Consider the following 21,426-nt stretch of genomic DNA (forward strand, 5'->3'; position numbering starts at 1 on the left):
TGCAGTAATGGAATCAATTATGTCTTGAAGGTCCTTGTGATTATGAAAAGCCTGACTTTCATTAGGTTACTCACTGAGGAAAGATAAGACTATTTCCCCATCCAACATTGTATCTGATAGCGTCTTTGCTATCAGGCCGTTAGTTGAGTCTACTGGGCTTTTGAGTTTACTAACTTTATCCTCACTTCTGGGTTTTGTGATGGGACATTTTGAACAATGCAAAACAGTGTGGTTTAAAATTTGGCATGTGTGTTTGTGTGTTTAGATTTTCACCGCTCTGCCTCCTCTCACTCTGGGAATATTTGAACGCTCATGCAGGAAAGAGAACATGTTGAAGTACCCGGAACTCTACAAAACCTCCCAGAACGCCATGGGTTTCAACACCAAGGTAGGTCTGTGTCTGAACGTTAGAGGAACATTGTCTCAACGATTCGTTCATTGTCTGTCATTCCACTTTTACCCCTCATGTTGTTTGTCTGGGCCACATTTCCATTCATAGTGTAGTAAACTCTTAAGTATTAAGTATTTTCTAAGCTTAAATAGGTTTACTAAAGTTTACTTAGCACAAACAAAATGGGAGGTATAAGACTGCAATCAACCAGGCGTTTTCTTTTTTTTCTAACCTCTGTTCTGTCTCCAAATTGACATCCTTTACACACAATGGAGACCTGATAAGCTCCGAAATGCTCCAAACTGATTTTAGGTCAGTCTAATGACAGAGAATGAATCTGCTCGTCTGTCCCAATTGGTCTGTGTCTTACACGTGGGGTCTCTCCACATAATGATCACCAGTCTTACCAGGTTCAGTGGTCAGAGGGTGTCTGCCTGCCTGTCTCTCTGTCTATTGGGGGGGCTGTCCGTTAGCTTTCCCCTGCTGTCTGTTAACAAAGATGTCTCCCCTTCTCCATGCCTGCCCCCCTTCTACGGCCTTTAACCCCCCCATCCACGGCACACCTAGCCCCCTTACTTTACAGGCGTGGCGACCCGGTTAGTGCCGCATGGAGACAGATTAAAGCCCGAGTGGCCATGGAGGTCAGGGGCGACAGGGGGAGTGGGGAGATAGCGGGCCATAGAGAGGGGTGGAGGTTAAAGGGAGAGAGGAGGATGTGATGGCATAAACTGTGGAAAATTATGATTGTTTTTTAAGCAAGGGGCTGTTTGAACTGGAGGCCTTCTGCCTGGTCGGGCTGGCTTAGCCTAAGTACTGTAAATAAGATAACCCCAGTCTACTGGTCTCTCCCCAGAGAGTTAGTCTGCATGAGGTCAGTCACCTCACAGTTAGAGTTGACCCATGGACCTCAGCCGGCATGTCCCCCTCACAGCTTTTATTTCTGTTTGGGTGAGAGAAGGGCTCCATATGGCCAAGTGTTATATGACCCTCCAGGGAATAGCAGGGTGACATTGTGCAAGGCAGGCCGCAGTCTCAGTTTTGTGGTTTCAAGTTGCCCTGCAAATCAAGACTGACTTGTTGATTCAAATTGGTTTTCCTCCATTTTCCTTTGACCCCTTGCTAAAGCCCTGTAACAATGACTTGTCCAGGTCACCGTGGTGTTTTCACTGGCCTGTCCACGCTTTCCCTCCGAAAAATGTCTATGCCGCATGGCCCGAGGCAAGGTGCAAAAATCCAGCAGGAATTTGCCCGAAACCCCTTTCTATCTGCACGCCTGTCTCTTTTGTACACGACAGATACTGTCTGAGCGAATTAGGAGGTAAGAGAGAGAGGGCCAGGGAAGGGTGTGAAATATTTCAGGCGTCGCCGCCTGCACCACTGTGTCCCCTTTCATTTTTAATTGCATTTTCCTGACACTTAAGTCACTCTAATAAACCTCAGTCCCCCGATGTGGCCCCCAGTAATTACATCGCCTCACCATTTCCCTCCATTTACTCCTCCCCCACTCCCTCCTCTCGTCCCTCGATTTGCGCAACAGCATTAAAGAGGAAGGACAGGAAATATTTGGCCCGATATAAACGACATCCTTTCATGCTTTTTTAAGCAATTAGGTGCCGCACAATGGGCCCGAATCTTTTAGCCAGGGCACGGACATGGGCGGCATTCATCCCAAAGTTCTTAGCAACCTGCCGGGATACAGCGGTGGGGGGAGGGGAGTGAGGCTTCACTATGACAAATGATCATGAACATTTATTGATTTAATTAGCATTCATTAGGGTGCTGGGCATTTATAAAGGCTTATTGTTCCACACTGTGTTGTGTTGGGGCAGAGTGAGGAGGGTGATGTGAGGTGGGGTTGTTGTTCAACACTGTGTTGTGTTGGGGCAGAGTGAGGAGGGTGATGTGAGGTGGGGTTAATGTTCCACACTGGGTTGTGTTGGGGCAGAGTGAGGAGGGTGATGTGAGGTGGGGTTGTTGTTCCACACTGGATTGTGTTGGGGCAGAGTGAGGAGGGTGATGTGAGGTGGGGTTGTTGTTCCACACTGGGTTGTGTTGGGGCAGAGTGAGGAGGGTGATGTGAGGTGGGGTTAGTGTTCCACACTGGGTTGTGTTGGGGCAGAGTGAGGAGGGTGATGTGAGGTGGGGTTATTGTTCCACACTGGGTTGTGTTGGGGCAGAGTGAGGAGGGTGATGTGAGGTGGGGTTGTTGTTCCACACTGGGTTGTGTTGGGGCAGAGTGAGGAGGGTGATGTGAGGTGGGCTTGTTGTTCCACACTGGGTTGTGTTGTGGAAGAGTGAGGACGGTATTGTGAGGTGGGGTTGTTGTTCCACACTGGGTTGTGTTGGGGCAGAGTGAGGAGGGTGATGTGAGGTGGGGTTGTTGTTCCACACTGGGTTGTGTTGGGGCAGAGTGAGGAGGGTGATGTGAGGTGGGGTTGTTATTCCACGTTGTGTTGGGGCAGAGTGAGGAGGGTGATGTTAGGTGGGGTTGTTGTTCCACACTGGGTTGTGTTGGGTCAGAGTGAGGACGGTGATGTGAGGTGGGGTTGTTGTTCCACACTGGGTTGTGTTGGGGCAGAGTGAGGAGGGTGATGTGAGGTGGGGTTGTTGTTCCATACTGTGTTGTGTTGTGGAAGAGTGAGGACGGTGATGTGAGGTGGGGTTGTTGTTCCACACTTGGTTGTGTTGGGGCATAGTGAGGGTGATGTGAGGTGGGGTTGTTGTTCCACACTGGGTTGTGTTGGGGCAGAGTGAGGAGGGTGATGTGAGGTGGGCTTGTTGTTCCACACTGGGTTGTGTTGGGGCAGAGTGAGGAGGGTGATGTGAGGTGGGCTTGTTGTTCCACACTGGGTTGTGTTGTGGAAGAGTGAGGACGGTAATGTGAGGTGGGGTTGTTGTTCCACACTGGGTTGTGTTGGGGCAGAGTGAGGAGGGTGATGTGAGGTGGGGTTGTTGTTCTATACTGGGTTGTGTTGAGGCAAAGTGAGGAGGGTGATGTGAGGTGGGGTTGTTGTTCCACACTGGGTTGTGTTGGGGCAGAGTGAGGAGGGTGATGTGAGGTGGGGTTAATGTTCCACACTGGGTTGTGTTGGGGCAGAGTGAGGAGGGTGATGTGAGGTGGGCTTGTTGTTCCACACTGGGTTGTGTTGGGGCAGAGTGAGGAGGGTGATGTGAGGTGGGCTTATTGTTCCACACTGGGTTGTGTTGTGGAAGAGTGAGGACGGTAATGTGAGGTGGGGTTGTTGTTCCACACTGGGTTGTGTTGGGACAGAGTGAGGAGGGTGATGTGAGGTGGGGTTGTTATTCCACGTTGTGTTGGGGCAGAGTGAGGAGGGTGATGTTAGGTGGGGTTGTTGTTCCACACTGGGTTGTGTTGGGTCAGAGTGAGGAGGGTGATGTGAGGTGGGGTTGTTGTTCCACACTGGGTTGTGTTGGGGCAGAGTGAGGAGGGTGATGTGAGGTGGGCTTATTGTTCCACACTGGGTTGTGTTGTGGAAGAGTGAGTACGGTGATGTGAGGTGGGGTTATTGTTCCACACTGGGTTGTGTTGGGGCAGAGTGAGGAGGGTGATGTGAGGTGGGGTTGTTGTTCCACACTTGGTTGTGTTGGGGCAGAGTGAGGAGGGTGATGTGAGGTGGGCTTGTTGTTCCACACTGGGTTGTGTTGTGGAAGAGTGAGGACGGTAATGTGAGGTGGGGTTGTTGTTCCACACTGGGTTGTGTTGGGGCAGAGTGAGGAGTGTGATGTGAGGTGGGGTTGTTGTTCCACACTGGGTTGTGTTGGGACAGAGTGAGGAGGGTGATGTGAGGTGGGGTTGTTATTCCACGTTGTGTTGGGGCAGAGTGAGGAGGGTGATGTTAGGTGGGGTTGTTGTTCCACACTGGGTTGTGTTGGGTCAGAGTGAGGACGGTGATGTGAGGTGGGGTTGTTGTTCCACACTGGGTTGTGTTGGGGCAGAGTGAGGAGGGTGATGTGAGGTGGGGTTGTTGTTCCATACTGTGTTGTGTTGTGGAAGAGTGAGGACGGTGATGTGAGGTGGGGTTGTTGTTCCACACTTGGTTGTGTTGGGGCAGAGTGAGGAGGGTGATGTGAGGTGGGGTTGTTGTTCCACACTGGGTTGTGTTGGGGCAGAGTGAGGACGGTAATGTGAGGTGGGGTTGTTGTTCCACACTGGGTTGTGTTGGGGCAGAGTGAGGAGGGTGATGTGAGGTGGGCTTGTTGTTCCACACTGGGTTGTGTTGTGGAAGAGTGAGGACGGTAATGTGAGGTGGGGTTGTTGTTCCACACTGGGTTGTGTTGGGGCAGAGTGAGGAGGTTGATGTGAGGTGGGGTTGTTGTTCTATACTGGGTTGTGTTGGGGCAGAGTGAGGAGGGTGATGTGAGGTGGGGTGTTGTTCCACACTGGGTTGTGTTGGGGCAGAGTGAGGAGGGTTATGTGAGGTGGGGTTGTTGTTCCACACTGTGTTGTGTTGGGGCAGAGTGAGGAGGGTGATGTGAGGTGGGCTTGTTGTTCCACACTGGGTTGTGTTATGGAAGAGTGAGGACGGTGATGTGAGGTGGGGCTCTTGTTCCACACTGGGTTTTGTTGGGGCAGAGTGAGGAGGGTGATGTGAGGTGGCTTGTTGTTCCACACTGGGTTGTGTTATGGAAGAGTGAGGACGGTGATGTGAGGTGGGGTTGTTGTACCACACTGGGTTGTGTTGGGGCAGAGTGAGGAGGGTGATGTGAGGTGGGGTTGTTGTTCCACACTGGGTTGTGTTGGGGCAGAGTGAGGAGGGTGATGTGAGGTGGGGTTGTTGTTCCACACTGGGTTGTGTTGGGGCAGAGTGAGGAGGGTGATGTGAGGTGGGCTTGTTGTTCCACACTGGGTTGTGTTGTGGAAGAGTGAGGACGGTAATGTGAGGTGGGGTTGTTCCACACTGGGTTGTGTTGGGGCAGAGTGAGGAGGGTGATGTGAGGTGGGGTTGTTGTTCCACACTGGGTTGTGTTGCGGCAAAGTGAGGAGGGTTATGTGAGGTGGGGTTGTTGTTCCATACTGGGTTGTGTTGGGGCAGAGTGAGGAGGGTGATGTGAGGTGGGGTTGTTGTTCCACACTGGGTTGTGTTGGGGCAGAGTGAGGAGGGTTATGTGAGGTGGGGTTTTTGTTCCACACTGGGTTGTGTTGGGGCAGAGTGAGGAGGGTGATGTGAGGTGGGGTTGTTGTTCCACACTGGGTTGTGTTGGGGCAGAGTGAGGAGGGTGATGTGAGGTGGTGTTGTTGTTCCACACTGGGTTGTGTTGGGGCAGAGTGAAGAGGGTGATGTGAGGTGGGCTTGTTGTTCCACACTGGGTTGTGTTGCGGCAAAGTGAGGAGGGTTATGTGAGGTGGGGTTTTTGTTCCATACTGGGTTGTGTTGGGGCAGAGTGAGGGGGGTGATGTGAGGTGGGGTTGTTGTTCCACACTGGGTTGTGTTGGGGCAGAGTGAGTAGGGTGATGTTAGGTGGGCTTGTTGTTCCACACCTGTTGTGTTGGTGCAGAGTGAGGAGGGTGATGTTAGGTGGGGTTGTTGTTCCACACTGGGTTGTGTTGGGGCAGAGTGAGGAGGGTGATGTGAGGTGGTGTTGTTGTTCCACACTGGGTTGTGTTGGGGCAGAGTGAGGATGGTGATGTGAGGTGGGCTTGTTGTTCCACACTGGGTTGTGTTGCGGCAAAGTGAGGAGGGTTATGTGAGGTGGGGTTGTTGTTCCATACTGGGTTGTGTTGGGGCAGAGTGAGGAGGGTGATGTGAGGTGGGGTTGTTGTTCCACACTGGGTTGTGTTGGGGCAGAGTGAGGAGGGTGATGTTAGGTGGGCTTGTTGTTCCACACTGGGTTGTGTTGGGGCAGAGTGAGGAGGGTGATGTGAGGTGGGGTTGTTGTTCCACACTGGGTTGTGTTGGGGCAGAGTGAGGAGGGTTATGTGAGGTGGGGTTTTTGTTCCACACTGTGTTGTGTTGGGGCAGAGTGAGGAGGGTGATGTGAGGTGGGCTTGTTGTTCCACACTGGGTTGTGTTATGGAAGAGTGAGGAGGGTGATGTGAGGTGGGGTTGTTGTTCCTCACTGGGTTGTGTTGGGGCAGAGTGAGGAGGGTGATGTGAGGTGGGGTTTTTGTTCCACACTGGGTTGTGTTGGGGCAAAGTGAGGAGAGTGATGTGAGGTGGGGTTATTGTTCTACACTGTGTTGTGTTGGGGCAGAGTGAGGAGGGTGATGTGAGGTGGCTTGTTGTTCCACACTGGGTTGTGTTGGGGCAGAGTGAGGAGGGTGATGTGAGGTGGGGTTGTTGTTCCACACTGGGTTGTGTTGGGGCAGAGTGAGGAGGGTGATGTGAGGTGGGGTAGGGGTGATGGAGACAGGGACACAGGGGAAAGTTGTAGGCTACTTGCCAGTTGAGGCTAATTGGGTTTAAACGTGTAATTGTACTATTGGAAGATAATCTATAGCACATTGAACCACAGAGATGGGGGGGGGGGGGGGGGGTACATCCATCGGATGTAGTTATCACAATATACTAGCCATATCACAGTTTCAAATGCTGGGCATAATATTGTGTATAATACGTATAATACGTTTTGTAGTGATTCCTATGTTGTTGATGTGAAGAATATTTGTTGGTCCGTGGTGCACGTCGAGCAACCAGACGTTGATGAGAGAAGTTGATGGGGGCTGTTTTGTTAGACTTCAGTGCGGCTTTTGACATTATTGATCATAGTCTGTTGCTGGAAAAACGTATGTTTTATGGCTTTACACCCCCTGCTATATTATGGTTAAAGAGCTACCTGTCTAACAGAACACAGAGGGTGTTCTTTAATGGAAGCCTCCAACAAATGGAAGCCACCAACAAAATCCAGGTAGAATCAGGAATTCCTCAGGGCAGCTGTCTAGTTCCCTTACTTTTTTCAATCTTTACTAACGACATGCCACTGGCTTTGAGTAAAACCAGTGCGTCTATGTATGCAGATGACTCAACACTATACACGTCAGCTACCACAGCGACTGAAATGACAGCAACACTTAAAGAGTTGCAGTTAGTTTCAGAATGGGTTGCAAGGAATAAGTTAGTCCTAAATATTTCTAAAACTAAAAGCATTGTATTTGGGGCAAATCATTCACTAAACCCTAAACCTCAACTAAATATTGTAATGAATAATATGGAAATTGAGCAAGTTGAGGAGACTAAACTGCTTGAAATATCCCTGGATTATAAACTGTCATGGTCATAACATATTGATACAACAGTAGCTAGGATGGGGAGAACTCAGTCTATAATAAAGTGTTACTCTGCATTTCTAACAGCACTATAAACAAAGCAGGTCCTACAGGCCCTAGTTTTGTCGCACCTGGACTACAGTTCAGTCGTGTGGTCAGGTGCCACAAAGAGGGACTTTGTTGGAATTGTAATTGTAATTGCCACAAATAGGGAATTGTAATTGGCTCAGAACAGGGCAGCACGGCTGGCCTTGGATGTACACAGAGAGCTAACATTGTCAATCTCTCCTGGCTCAAAGTGGAGGAGAGAATAACTTCATCACTGCATGTATTTATGAGAGGTATTGACATGTTAATGCACCGAGCTGTCAATTTGAACTACTGGCACACAGCTCCGACACCCATGCATACCCCAAAAGACATGCCACAAGAGGTCTCTTCACAGTCCTCAAGTCCAGAACAGACTATGGGAGGCGCACAGTACTACATAGTGCCATGACTACATGGAACTCTATTCCACATCAAGTAACTCATGCCAGCATTAAAATTTGATTTAAAAAACAGATCAAAATACACATTATGGAACAGCGGGGACTGTGAAGCAACACAAACATAGACATATGCATGCAAACACAGAATAACATATGCACTATACACACATGTACACATGGATTTTGTGTTATAGATATGTGGTAGTAGAGTAGAGGCCTGAGGGCACACACTTAAAATGTTGTGAAATCTGTTATGAAGGTATTGTAATGTTTTTAAAATGTATAATTGCTGATTTTGCTGGACCCCAGGAAGAGTAGCTGCTGCCTTGGCAAAAACGCAACTTCTTAAATAAGAAAGGTTGACAAGAGTGCTTTTTACGGAAGTGTGCCATTAAATTGGTCTTCTATCCTGCCAGAAATGTATTAAAAAGTGAAAATATTGAGAGAGTAAAGTGATTTTTTTTTTTTTCAACTCAGAATGTGCTCCTTGCTGTTTTATAAAAATCTATTTAAAACTTTTAGGAATAACAGAGCAGTGATTGGAGCAGGGTAGGGGAACAAGGGGGCATGAATGCAGTTTTGTTTTGGCAGGGTTGATTACACGGCCATTTCGTGCTACATCATCCTTTAGTGTTGTGTTTGGTGACATCTGTGCATAATGTACATTTGAAACAGTGTTTTTGGAAAAAGGACTATTGATTTAAACGTCTCATCCAAGGTCCACACACAACAACGCACACATACTGTAGAGTCGCCTGTGTGGAAACGCACAACGCATATACACACACACACACACACTACTGTTTTCTTACTTTTCCAGCTTCTTATGAATTACCGTAAAAACAAGTTAATCCACTTCAAACTTCTCTGTGTTTTTAGATTGATTTCTGCTTTCTGCTCTTCATTTATTTTTGTGCCATCTTAAATTCACATTTGAAAGACTTTTGAAATTGATGAGGAAGTCTACAGGAAAGGAGGGGGAAAGGAAAACTTCCCCCCACCACAAACCATCACACTGACATAGCCCACCCGACTTTCATGCTCACACACACACACACACACACACACACACACACACACACACACACACACACACACACCAAACCTACACACATCCCTGCACCCTCTCTCCTCCAGTACTACACCAACACACAGGAGGATATACAAAGTGTCTGTCAGCGGGGTGGCCATTCAGACAGGAGGCCCTACAAAACCTCCACTTAGCCGAGTACTGAGCCAGGACAAAGAGCCCAGGTCAGGGGTCGCTAGGCAAGTTCAGTCAGCAACCGGGTTTCTCATGCTTTTTCTCTCCTTCTTTCACCCTGGAACCCAACAACACACCCAACCCCCTCCCTTCTCCATCCCTCTCTCCCCCCTCCTTGCAGGTCTTCTGGGCCCATTGTCTGAACGGCCTCTTCCACTCTGTCATCCTTTTCTGGGTCCCCCTCCTAGCCTTCCAGCATGGTAAGCACCTCCCAGAGACTCTAACCCTAACCTGCCAGAGACTCATCTGTCTTTTAAGGGTGTGTCTCAAACGACACCCTATTTGCTACAGTATATGGCAGGGTTCCCCAACTGGTAGCCCGTGGACCAAATTATTTTTAAATAAAAGAAGCAAATCAGCTCGAAGTGATTTTTGGGAAATCTGTTCCAAAGTATTCCCAGGCATAATAGAGAGACATACTACTGTAAGTGATCATATGCAAATGTAAGCAAGGTTTGAAATTATTGTGTTTTAGTCAAATATTACATCTGTTTGGAATTATTGCGGTCAATTTGCAGTCTAGAAATTATTTGTAATTATATTCTGGCCCCTAACCATCCTCTGAAGAAAATAATTGTCCCACAGCTGAATCTGTACTAAACAAAAATATAAACGCAACAATTTCAAAGATTTTACTGAGTTACAGTTCATAAAAGGAAATCAGTCAATTTAAATAAATTCATTAGACTCTAATATACACATTTCACATGATTGGGCAGGGGCACAGCCATGGGTGGGCTGGGAGGGCATAGCCACACCCACTTTGGAGCCTGGCCAAGCCAATCAGAATTAGTTTTTCGCCACAAAAGGGTTTTATTATACACAGAAAAACTCCTCAGCACCCCACCTCCCCCTCCTCAGACAATCCCGCAGGTGAAGAAGGCGGATGTGGAGGTCCTGGGCTGGTGTGGTTACACGTGGTCTGCGGTTGTGAGGCCGATTGGATGTACTGCCAAATTATTTAAACGACATTGGAGGCGGCTTATGGTAGAGAAATGAACGTAAAATGATCTGGCCACAGCTCTGTTGGACATTTGTGCGTATGGAACATTTTTGGGATCTTTTATTTCAGCTCATGAATCATGGGACCAACACTTCACATGTTGCGTTTATATTTTTGTTCAGTATAGTTAATGATCCCTGGTATATGGTGTACTGCTTTTGACCAGGTAGTGTTGTATATTGAGAATAGGTTGCTGTTTGGGACTGTTTGGGACTGGCAGGATTTCTAGTCTCTACAGGCTCTGGGTGGAGTGAGATCCAGTTAACACACATACCTTGTCTCGATTACTTTTCTTTTTACCCACTAGCCTCATGAATTATAAACATTGGCATGCTTGAACATAAACGTGCGTGCAGGCACACACACGCGCACACACACACACACACACACACACACACTTGAACATACACACAGACACTTTTAAGTTACACTGTTCAGCTCACATGGAGAGAATGGGGATCTCTGAGTCTATGTAGTCTTGGCTGCTGGACCCAGAGGACCACACAGGCGTGGGCCTGCTCTCCAAACAAAGCCCAGAGAGAAGCCCCTTCAGTCTGACTGACAGGTTGTCAGCAAGGCCTCAGCACACACATAGGCATGTGACTAGCAGGAAGCAAAGGGGAGCCAGACTCTCTCTCTCGTTCTTGTTCTCTCCCTCTCTCTCTCTCTCTCTCTCTCGTTCTTGTTCTCTCTCTCTCTCGTTCTTGTTCTCTCTCTCTCTCTCTCTCTCTCTCTCTCTCTCTCTCTCTCTCTCTCTCTTGTTCTTGTTCTCTCTCTCTCTCTCTCTCTCTCTCTCTCTCTCTCTCTCTCTCTCTCTCTCTCTCTCTCTCTCTCTCGCTCTCTCTCTCTCTCTCTCTCTCTCTCTCTCTCTCTCTCTCTCTCTCTCTCTCTCTCTCTCTCTCTCTCTCTCTCTCTCTCTCTCTCTCTCTCTCTCTCTCTCTCTCTCTCTCTCTCTCTCTCTCTCTCTCTCTCTCTCTCTCTCTCTCTCTCTCTCTCTCCTGCTCTAACACTCTCCCCAGGCACGCCCATGTGTTGAATTTTGAATATGTTATATGTTTTATTTACATAATTTTATTCATAGACACTCATAAATTAGGGAGTGTTAAAGTATATACTTCCAGTACAATCAAGGAGCCACATTTTCTGAAACTGTTCAAAGTTGACCCATTCCTTTACTGGTATTTGAGTAGCAGTTTTATTTTAAGCTTTTATTTGAATACTTGTCAAAGATTATTAGACTAATTCTATTTGTCAAAGATTATTAGACTAATTATATTTGTCAAAGATTATTAGACTAATTCTATTTGTTAAAGATTACTGGAGTATTTCTTGTTTTTGTCATGTCAACCATAGTCCAGACTGCTTCCTGATTGCTCCATCAGGTTGCTCCATCAACCATATGCAATGGACATGCTTTGACATACACACACACACACACACACACACACACACACACACACACACAGGACGGCAACTCAACAGTGCCGTTTTACTCCAGTGTCCAGTGTTACATCCCACTGCGTGCTCCAATGGGGCATTATGCTCGCCTGTAATGCCATAATGTACATAACTGTACTCACAGTCTGCACTCTTTTCTGTTTATAGTACACTGTTTTTGACCAGGGCCCAAAGGGCTCTGGTCAAAAGTAGTGCACTGTATAGGGAATAGGGTGCCATTGTGATGCAGACACATTCAATGCCCTGGTTTGTTATTTGGGTTGTTTACTCCATAGCAGAGATTTCACATAATTTTCCCCTGGTCTAATTGAACTCTGTTTCTTAAAAACACGGCCGTGAAGAGGGACATGACCACACATCTAAAGGCTTTTGATGTTGATCCTTTTCACAGATACAGTCTTCGGACTATCTCCTCTTAGGCAACATGGTTTATACAGTAAGTACGCATCTGAAATGGCATCTTTTTCCCTTTAAACAGTGCATTCAGAAAGTATTCAGGCCCTTTGACTTTTTCCACATTTTGTTACGATACAGCCTTATTTTAAAATTGATTAAAACAACTTTTCCCCCTCATCAATCTACACACAATACCCAATAATGACAAAGAAAACATTTTTTTTAGAAAATGTTCCAAATTTTTTAAAAGGAAAATAATATCACATTCAGACATTTTACTCAATACTTTGTTGAAGCACCTTTGGCAGTGATTACAGCCTCATCTTCTTGGGTATGACTCTACAAGCTTGGCACATTTGTATTTGCAGAGTTTCTCCCATTCTTCTCTGTAGATCCTATCAAGCAAGATCTGTCAGATTGGATGGGGAGCGTCGCTGCACGGCTATTTTCAGGTCTCTCCAGAGATGGTCGATCGGGTTCAAGTCCAGGCTCTGGCTGGGCCACTCAGGGATATTCAGAGACTTATCCCGAAGCCACTCCTACATTGTCTTGGCTGTGTGCTTAGGGTCGTTGTCCTGTTGGAAGGTGAACCTTCACCCCAGTCTGAGGTCATGAGCATTCTGGAGCAGGTTTTCATCAAGGATCTCTTCTGTACTTTGCTCTGTTCATCTGTCCCTTGATCCTGACTAGGGTTGCACATTTTGGGGAATATTCAGAGGTGGAAACTGTCCATGGAAATTAACGGGAATATATGGGAATTAACGGAAATATATGCAAATTAATATTAATACCCTTTAAATGTAGATGTTTTTTGCATTGGATATATTTGCCATATCAGATGGAGACAGAAACATAAACCTTTTACCTTATCATAAGTAGACATAACTGCAAATGATTAAATCCATCCAATAGAAAAAATAAAAAAAAATTGGTTATGAATTGAGCTTTAATTAAATGAGTTGACTCTCCACATGGGATGATTTCCCTGAACATTAAAAGAAAGGGAATATTGAATGATCCCCAATGATCCATTGCATAAAATGATAGTCTGGAAACTAAAGCATTGGTTGTCTTCCTCTCAGGATTCCATGTCTTCTCCCTGGACCTCCTCAATGTCCACCTTTGAACATCAGACTCTGAGGCCTCATCTTCACTGTCACTTTCCAACCTTGTTGAGGATGGCTCGTTGTCAGGCTCAAAGAGCCTCAAATTTGCCCAATTGGCCACCAATCTTTCAATCCTGTATTGGTCAGCCTGTTGCGTGCTTTGGTGTGTGTGTGTTCCCAAACAAGGACCAGTTGCCCTCTGAGGCTGCTGATGTTGGTGGGATTTAGAGGATGATGGCGGCAACAGGGGAAAGAGCCTCAGATCCACAAAGTCCCTTCCACCAGGTGGCTGATGAGAAATGTTGGCACGATTGCCATATTGCATCTCATTCCCAAAGCCCTTGCTTGGAAGTGTACTTCGCCAGACTGCCAAGAACCTTGCCCTCATCCAGGCCAAGGTGGCGAGACACAGTAGTGATGACACCATAGGCCTTGTTGATCTCTGCACCAGACAGGATGCTCTTGCCAGCATACTTGGGGTTCAACTTGTACACTGTGGCGTGTATGGGCTTCAGGCAGAAGTCTTGACGCTTTTTGATGTATTTCAGAACTGCAGTTTCCTCTGCTTGGAGCAACAGTGAAGTGGGCGTGGCAGTACTGATTTATTCTCTTACATCTGCAAGCAGAGTCTGAACATCAGACAGGATGGCATTGTCTCCATCAATCTGTGCAATGGCTACTGCTATACGTTTCAGGAGTTTCAGGCTGCTTACCACTCTCTCCCAAAATACATCCTCCAGGAGGATCTTCTTGATGGGGCTGTCCATATTGGCAGACTGGGATATGGCCATTTCTTGGAGAGACTCCTTCCCCTCCACGAGACTGTCAAACATGATGACAACACCACCCCAACGGGTGTTGCTGGGCAGCTTCAATGTGGTGCTCTTATTCTTCTCACTTTGCTTGGTGAGGTAGGTTGCTGCTATAACTTGATGACCCTTCACATAGCTAACCAGTTCCTTGGCTCTCTTGTAGAATGTATCCATTGTTTTCAGTGCCATGATGTCCTTGAGGAGCAGATTCAATGCATGAGCAGCACAGCCAACGGGTGTGATGTGAAGGTAGGACTCCCCCACTTTAGACCATGCAGCCTTCATGTTCACAGCATTGTCTGTCATCAGTGCAAATACCTTCTGTGGTCCAAGGTTATTGACGACTGCCTTCAGCTCATCTGCAATGTAAAGACCGGTGTCTGTTGTCCCTTGTGTCTGTGCTCTTGTAGAATGCTGGTTGAGGGGTGGAGATGGTGTAGTTAATTATTCCTTGCCCACGAACATTTGACCACCCATCAGAGATGATCGCAATACAGTCTGCTTTCTCTATGACTTGCTTGACCTTCACTTCACTAACTCTGTTGAACTCTGCATCCAGCAAATGAGTAGATAAATCATGTCTGGTTGGAGGGGTGCATGCTGGGTGAAGAACATGCATAAATCTCTTCCAATACACATTGCCTGTGAGCATCATAGGTGAATCAGTTGCATACACAGTTCGAGCAAGACATTCATCAGCATTTCTCTGACTACGTTCCTCCATTGAGTCAAAAAACTTCTGATTCCACTAGGACCATAACCTGTTGCTATCGATAAGGTGTCTGATTCATCATTTTCACCTCGAAACGAAGTAGAGGGACTTTTGTCAGAGGTTGCTAGTTGTGAACGCTGAGGAAACTTTATGCACTTGGCCAGATGATTCTGCATTTTTGTTGCATTCTTCACATATGATTTGGCAGAGTATTTGCAAATGTACACAGCTTTTCCTTCTATATTAGCTGCAGTGAAATGCCTCCACATGTTCCTGTAAAGATTCAGGGAAAAAAAATAAAAATACAATTCCATGTACAGATAAATAGTTAAGCAGTTAGATTAAACAAGTCTTTTGTAAGATACATGTTTTAAAATGAAACATGTATGGAAACAGGTGAATTAACACTCAGTTAGCAGGCTCAAGCAAGCTAAAACCCACATGGTAGCAAAAACTAACTAGCAGAAATTGTTAACAAGTTAGAAATTATTTAAACACACTTTGCTGTAGGCTACTATTTACTAGTTAGCAAAGAATCATATAAAATACGTTCACCCCACCCAGTATTTTAATCAAAACTTACCAGAAAGCGTATAGTCCTTGGCTCAGACAGTGCAGTAGTGTGGGCTCAGTAGCGTCTCATTAGTGTGCCAGATCTTGAAAATCAGCTGTACGTGGAAGTGTGCACTGCACATGTGATGGAAGAATGCACTGTGCACGCAGAGGGTTGCAATTCTATTGAATTGGGGATAGTTTAACCAAAATATGCCACAAGACCTAGAATGCCTTGTGTATCCCACAAAAAAGGTTCGCTGTTATAAGCTAACTTTTTTTTATAAATGTAAGAAAAATTCCAGGGCTTAATGTCCCATGGAAAATTTGTGGGAAAATGCCGGATATTTACCGGAATGTTTCCGACCCTTTGCATCCCTAATCCTGACTAGTATCCCAGACCCTGCCTCTGAAAAACATTCCCACAGCATGATGCTACCAACACCATGCTTCACTGTAGGGGTGGTGCCAAGTTTCCTCCAGACGTGATGTTTGGCATTCAGGCCAAAGAGAGAAATCTTGGTTTCATCAGACCAGAGAGTCTTGTTTCTCATGGTCTGAGAGTCCTTTGGGTGCCTTTTTGCAATCTCCAAGCGAGCTGTCATGTTCCTTTTACTGAGGATTCCGGCTTCCGTCTGGCCGCTCTACCATAATGGCCTGATGGGTTGAGTGCTGAAGAGATGGTTGTCCTTCTGGAAGTCTCGCCCATCTCCACAGAGGAACTCTGGAGCTCTGTCAGAGTGACCATCTGGTTCTTGGTCACCTCCCTGACCAAGGCCCTTCTTCCACGATTGCTCAGTTTGGCCGGGCGGCCAGCTCTAGGAAGAGTCTTGGTGGCTCCAAACTTCCATTTAAGAACCTTGTGTTAGCCTCAGCGTCTTGCTGTGAGACTATTTATCAGTTTGTTTTGGTTTCTTTATTTGCTGACCGAAGCGTCATTACTGTGTATAATTTTTTTTTTTTTTTTTTTTTTTTAATACATATATTATACAGTGCCTTGCGAAAGTATTCGGCCCCCTTGAACTTTGCAACCTTTTGCCACATTTCAGGCTTAAAACATAAAGATATAAAACTGTATTTTTTGTGAAGAATCAACAACAAGTGGGACACAATCATGAAGTGGAACAACATTTATTGGATATTTCAAACTTTTTGAACAAATCAAAAACTGAAAAATTGGGCGTGCAAAATTATTCAGCCCCCTTAAGTTAATACTTTGTAGCGCCACCTTTTGCTGCGATTACAGCTGTAAGTCGCTTGGGGTATGTCTCTATCAGTTTTGCACATCGAGAGACTGAAATTTTTTCCCATTCCTCCTTGCAAAACAGCTCGAGCTCAGTGAGGTTGGATGGAGAGCATTTGTGAACAGCAGTTTTCAGTTCTTTCCACAGATTCTCGATTGGATTCAGGTCTGGACTTTGACTTGGCCATTCTAACACCTGGATATGTTTATTTTTGAACCATTCCATTGTAGATTTTGCTTTATGTTTTGGATCATTGTCTTGTTGGAAGACAAATCTCCGTCCCAGTCTCAGGTCTTTTGCAGACTCCATCAGGTTTTCTTTGAGAATGGTCCTGTATTTGGCTCCATCCATCTTCCCATCAATTTTAACCATCTTCCCTGTCCCTGCTGAAGAAAAGCAGGCCCAAACCATGATGCTGCCACCACCATGTTTGACAGTGGGGATGGTGTGTTCAGCTGTGTTGCTTTTACGCCAAACATAACGTTTTGCATTGTTGCCAAAAAGTTCAATTTTGGTTTCATCTGACCAGAGCACCTTCTTCCACATGTTTGGTGTGTCTCCCAGGTGGCTTGTGGCAAACTTTAAACAACACTTTTTATGGATATCTTTAAGAAATGGCTTTCTTCTTGCCACTCTTCCATAAAGGCCAGATTTGTGCAATATACGACTGATTGTTGTCCTATGGACAGAGTCTCCCACCTCAGCTGTAGATCTCTGCAGTTCATCCAGACTGATCATGGGCCTCTTGGCTGCATCTCTGATCAGTCTTCTCCTTGTATGAGCTGAAAGTTTAGAGGGACGGCCAGGTCTTGGTAGATTTGCAGTGGTCTGATACTCCTTCCATTTCAATATTATCGCTTGCACAGTGCTCCTTGGGATGTTTAAAGCTTGGGAAATATTTTTGTATCCAAATCCGGCTTTAAACTTCTTCACAACAGTATCTCGGATATATATATATATATATACATATAATCTAGTTCTAAGCCTAAGAATACATCTTCAGTTACACATATAAAATGCGATCTGTCAGTGCTTTCCGTGTCGAACTTCTGGTGACTTTGATTTGAACTTTGAACTTTGATTTGAACTTATTCTCAATGGCAGGGAAGATGTTGGTTTAGCATTTGACTTTGTGCTTTTCTGTTTCCGAGTTTGTGGTCATCACCGTGTGCCTCAAAGCTGGCCTGGAGACCTCGTCTTGGACTATGGTAGGCTCTCTCCTCTTACTACAATATCTTGTCTATCCATCATCGTTCTCATACCACAGATACCTATAACAATTGGAACAAAGGAAGATCTTAAAAGGTCCATAAGGATATGTTCCATCCATCTGTTCCTCTTCCTCCTTCAACTCTTTGCCACCATTCACATTACATAGGCCTTACACCAGAACGACTAGCAGAATAACTTAGTCATTGTGTAATTACTCTGTAAGCCTCACCCTCACCTCCCACACTGTGTTTATATATGTAGACAAAAGGATGTAACATGCTCTGTCTCCTCCATTTCAGTCACATTGCCATCTGGGGCAGCATCAGCCTGTGGGTGGTGTTCTTCAGTATCTACTCCTCTCTGTGGCCACTCATCTCTCTGGCTCCGGACATGTCTGGCGAGGTAAACACTCAACTGAAACTCCACCCTCCTTTAAACCCAGCAAAACATGTCTGATAACCTCTGCATTCACAGAACATTAGTAAGGGCTCCATTGGAAAATGAACAAACGTTGTAGAAATGTTCACTGTTTTCTGGGCATGCCCCCAGCGGTGATAAACCCTTCTATGTGATCACATCATTCATAACTCAACGTAATGAACAGTATCTCCTATCTCATTGCTGTTACTGACTGTGGTTGGTGGGAAGGTTTCAATGTGTCTACTCCGTAACCCAACAGTGTGTTTTTGAACGGAGGGCAAAAGGGCACAAGGCGAGACCCATATGCAGACTCAGGAGGCAGATGGTTGGGCTCCGCAATTTATTATTACACAAGGGGTAGGCAAAAGGAAGGTCGGGTACAGGCAAGAGGTCATTAACCAGCTCTATCTGCCCCTCTCCGTCACTCTTGCTCTTTGTTTCGATCTCTATTGATCTCGCTCTCGCTTGATCTCTTGCTCACTCTCTCTTTGCCCTCTCATCTTTCTTTGCGGTCTCTCGCTCTCCCTCCATCTCTCTTTTTCTCTTTTTCTCTCCCTCTCTCTCTCTCTCTCTCTCTCTCTCTCTCTCTCTCTCTCTCTTTCTTTCTTTCTTTCTTTCTTTCTTTCTTTCTTTCTTTCTTTCTTTCTTTCTTTCTTTCTTTCTTTCTTTCTTTCTTTCTTTCTTTCTTTCTTTCTTTCTTTCTTTCTTTCTTTCTTTCTTTCTTTCTTTCTTTCTTTCTTTCTTTCTTTCTTTCTTTCTTTCTTTCTTTCTTTCTTTCTTTCTTTCTTTCTTTCTTTCTTTCTTTCTTTCTTTCTTTCTTTCTTTCTTTCTTTCTTTCTTTCTTTCTTTCTTTCTTTCTTTCTTTCTTTCTTTCTTTCTTTCTTTCTTTCTTTCTTTCTTTCTTTTTGCTTGGAATGCCTGTCAGTGTCAAATAGTATTCAACATAAAAGGTTTTTCCAGAGGTTGATTATGTGAAGTGACCTCTCTGTCTCCTTGGGCTCTGGTCAAAAGTAGTTCACTATGTAGGGAGTATGGTGCCATTTGGGATGCACAACTTCACTCCCTTCCTCTTTTTACTTTTTTTTTTTGGATGGAGTTATTTATATTCAAGTGCACCTGTAGAGTCTCCAGCCCAGGCCGCTCATCAGGACTCACTTGCTTTGAAGCACAAGAATGCCCCTTCAGAATGGCACTGAGATGCCAGCTCCACCTACTGTATCGCTAGATAACCCAACCTCTCTCCACTCACATGCCAGCTCAATACAGCCAAGACCACGCTAGGACCCACAGAACAGAGACGATCCGTAGTGTGTGTGTTTTGAGTGTGTGTTTTGATTGTATGTGTTTGGGTGCGCGAGTATATCTACGCTTACTTGTGTGAGTGTGCTGTCACCAGTGCCCCTGTGATTGAAGGAGCAGGGCCCCAGATGACAGTTTTCCTCACTATTTCTCCGCTCTGCCATATCTTTCCAAAACCACCAGGAACCCCTAGAAACTCCAGAGGCTCCCAGCTCCCCATGGTTTGATAGAAACCCACAAGGTTCCTCACTTAAACCTGTGAAAGACTCTATGATGGAATTAGAGAGGCACTTCAGCATTGCTGTTGAGTTGACTTTGTACCCCTACACTGTTTTCCCTCTGTCTGTGTTTTCGGAATACTTAAGGTGTCATAAGTTAGCCCACTCTGTGATTAAAACCACACACATTAGGAGCCCAGAACCAACAATTTATGGAAGACTGAAGCGGCAGTGTAAGGCACAGGCTAGTCCATGGTGTGAGACTTTGCATTGTGTGTGTTATTTGAATGAGTTTATGCATTATAATTCAAATGGATATGGGCGTACTTCTCGTGATCTACATGTCAAACTGACACTTTTGTCTGTCTGCTAATTTATCTCTCTCACCATTCTAATAATTATTGAGTTGCGTTGTAAATCACCATTGTTCAGTTGCACCTGGATGACTTCTGTTGGGCTATACCTGTTTTTGTTAGCATTCTTTACCTCTGTTTTTTTTCGGAATATCTCAGGGCTATTGTGAGGCGACACACAGAGCGTAAAAAGATGGACCCAACTGAGCAAGTCCAGTTTTATGTTTTCCATAGTTAAAGCTTAGTGGGGTGGGGGTGTTAAGGGATTGTGAACTCGTCATTTGCTTTTGCGTTGCAATGACGTCGTGGGGGTCATTTGCAGAGTTGTGGGCCGCATCCGATCAAGGCTCCTCTCACACACTCGTGCTCTCTTTCTTTCTCCTTCTCTTGCTTTTACTCACTTTTTCTCTCTTTCTTGATCCCACTCTCTCTCTTTCTCCTTCCAGGGCATTAAGTGCGCCGCCTCCATCTCTTTTCTCTCCCATCAAATCCTCAGGCACTGGCTTTTTCTTTCTGCGGCTGTGTTCACAGCCTGTCCAACAACACACTAACCCTAAGGATTTTGTTTGGCGAGGTAGCATGGAGCTGGTCACCAAGGGATTGGGGGTCATTTTTGGCCACAAACAAACACATCCAGCTTCAATTTGCAGTAGGATACAACTCTGAACCCTCAAGTCACCCAATAACCCTTCCCCTAGCTCCCTAGCGCCATAGCAGAACGGTCTACCCCTATGTTCTAACGTCCATCCAGATTGTAGTGTGGTCCGGTAGAGCCAGTAGAATTTAGGGACATGGATGGAGGTAGGCCAAATCACTCACTGGGACTGGATTTGACTTAAATAACCCTAATTTCACCGGGCCCAATAAAAAGAGACGCACAAAGAGAGACTGCGCCCAGGCTCCTAGTGTCTGAATATTAGCATCCAGAGGCTTTGGCTTTGGCAACAACCAGGCTCATACCGAGAAAAGGGCAGAGACTCAAATTTGTCACCCTTTACAGATATGACAGAACGAGACATGGTAAGAGTGAGGTGTGTGTGCGTGTGGAAAGTTGACTTTTCTTTATCTATGCTTTCTAAAGTCAAAAGGTCTAGGAACAGAGTGAAAGCCTAGGCCTTGATTGTCCACCCTTCATATTTACCATCACAATGACAGGCATTAACATTCTTGGAGTCCCACAATCACTGTGGCCTGTCATGCATGGTCAGCCAACTGCCGCTGCTGTGAGACCCCCTGATCAATGCATCCAGGCATAGTAATCACACGCCTC

General features: G+C 45.8%; 1 protein-coding gene across 1 annotated transcript in view; it reads left to right on the top strand.

The window, feature by feature from the left end:
• LOC139422492 (probable phospholipid-transporting ATPase IA) overlaps positions 1–21,426 on the top strand; it is a 186,676-nt gene that overhangs the window by 143,838 nt on the left and 21,412 nt on the right. The window contains 6 exon segments of the mRNA XM_071173654.1: positions 266–388; positions 9,493–9,571; positions 12,224–12,235; positions 12,237–12,268; positions 17,806–17,861; positions 18,160–18,268. Of these exon segments, the coding sequence (XP_071029755.1) occupies positions 266–388; positions 9,493–9,571; positions 12,224–12,235; positions 12,237–12,268; positions 17,806–17,861; positions 18,160–18,268 (411 nt within the window).

The sequence above is a fragment of the Oncorhynchus clarkii genome, chromosome 12, assembly GCF_045791955.1.
Source record: "Oncorhynchus clarkii lewisi isolate Uvic-CL-2024 chromosome 12, UVic_Ocla_1.0, whole genome shotgun sequence".
NCBI lineage: Eukaryota > Metazoa > Chordata > Actinopteri > Salmoniformes > Salmonidae > Oncorhynchus > Oncorhynchus clarkii.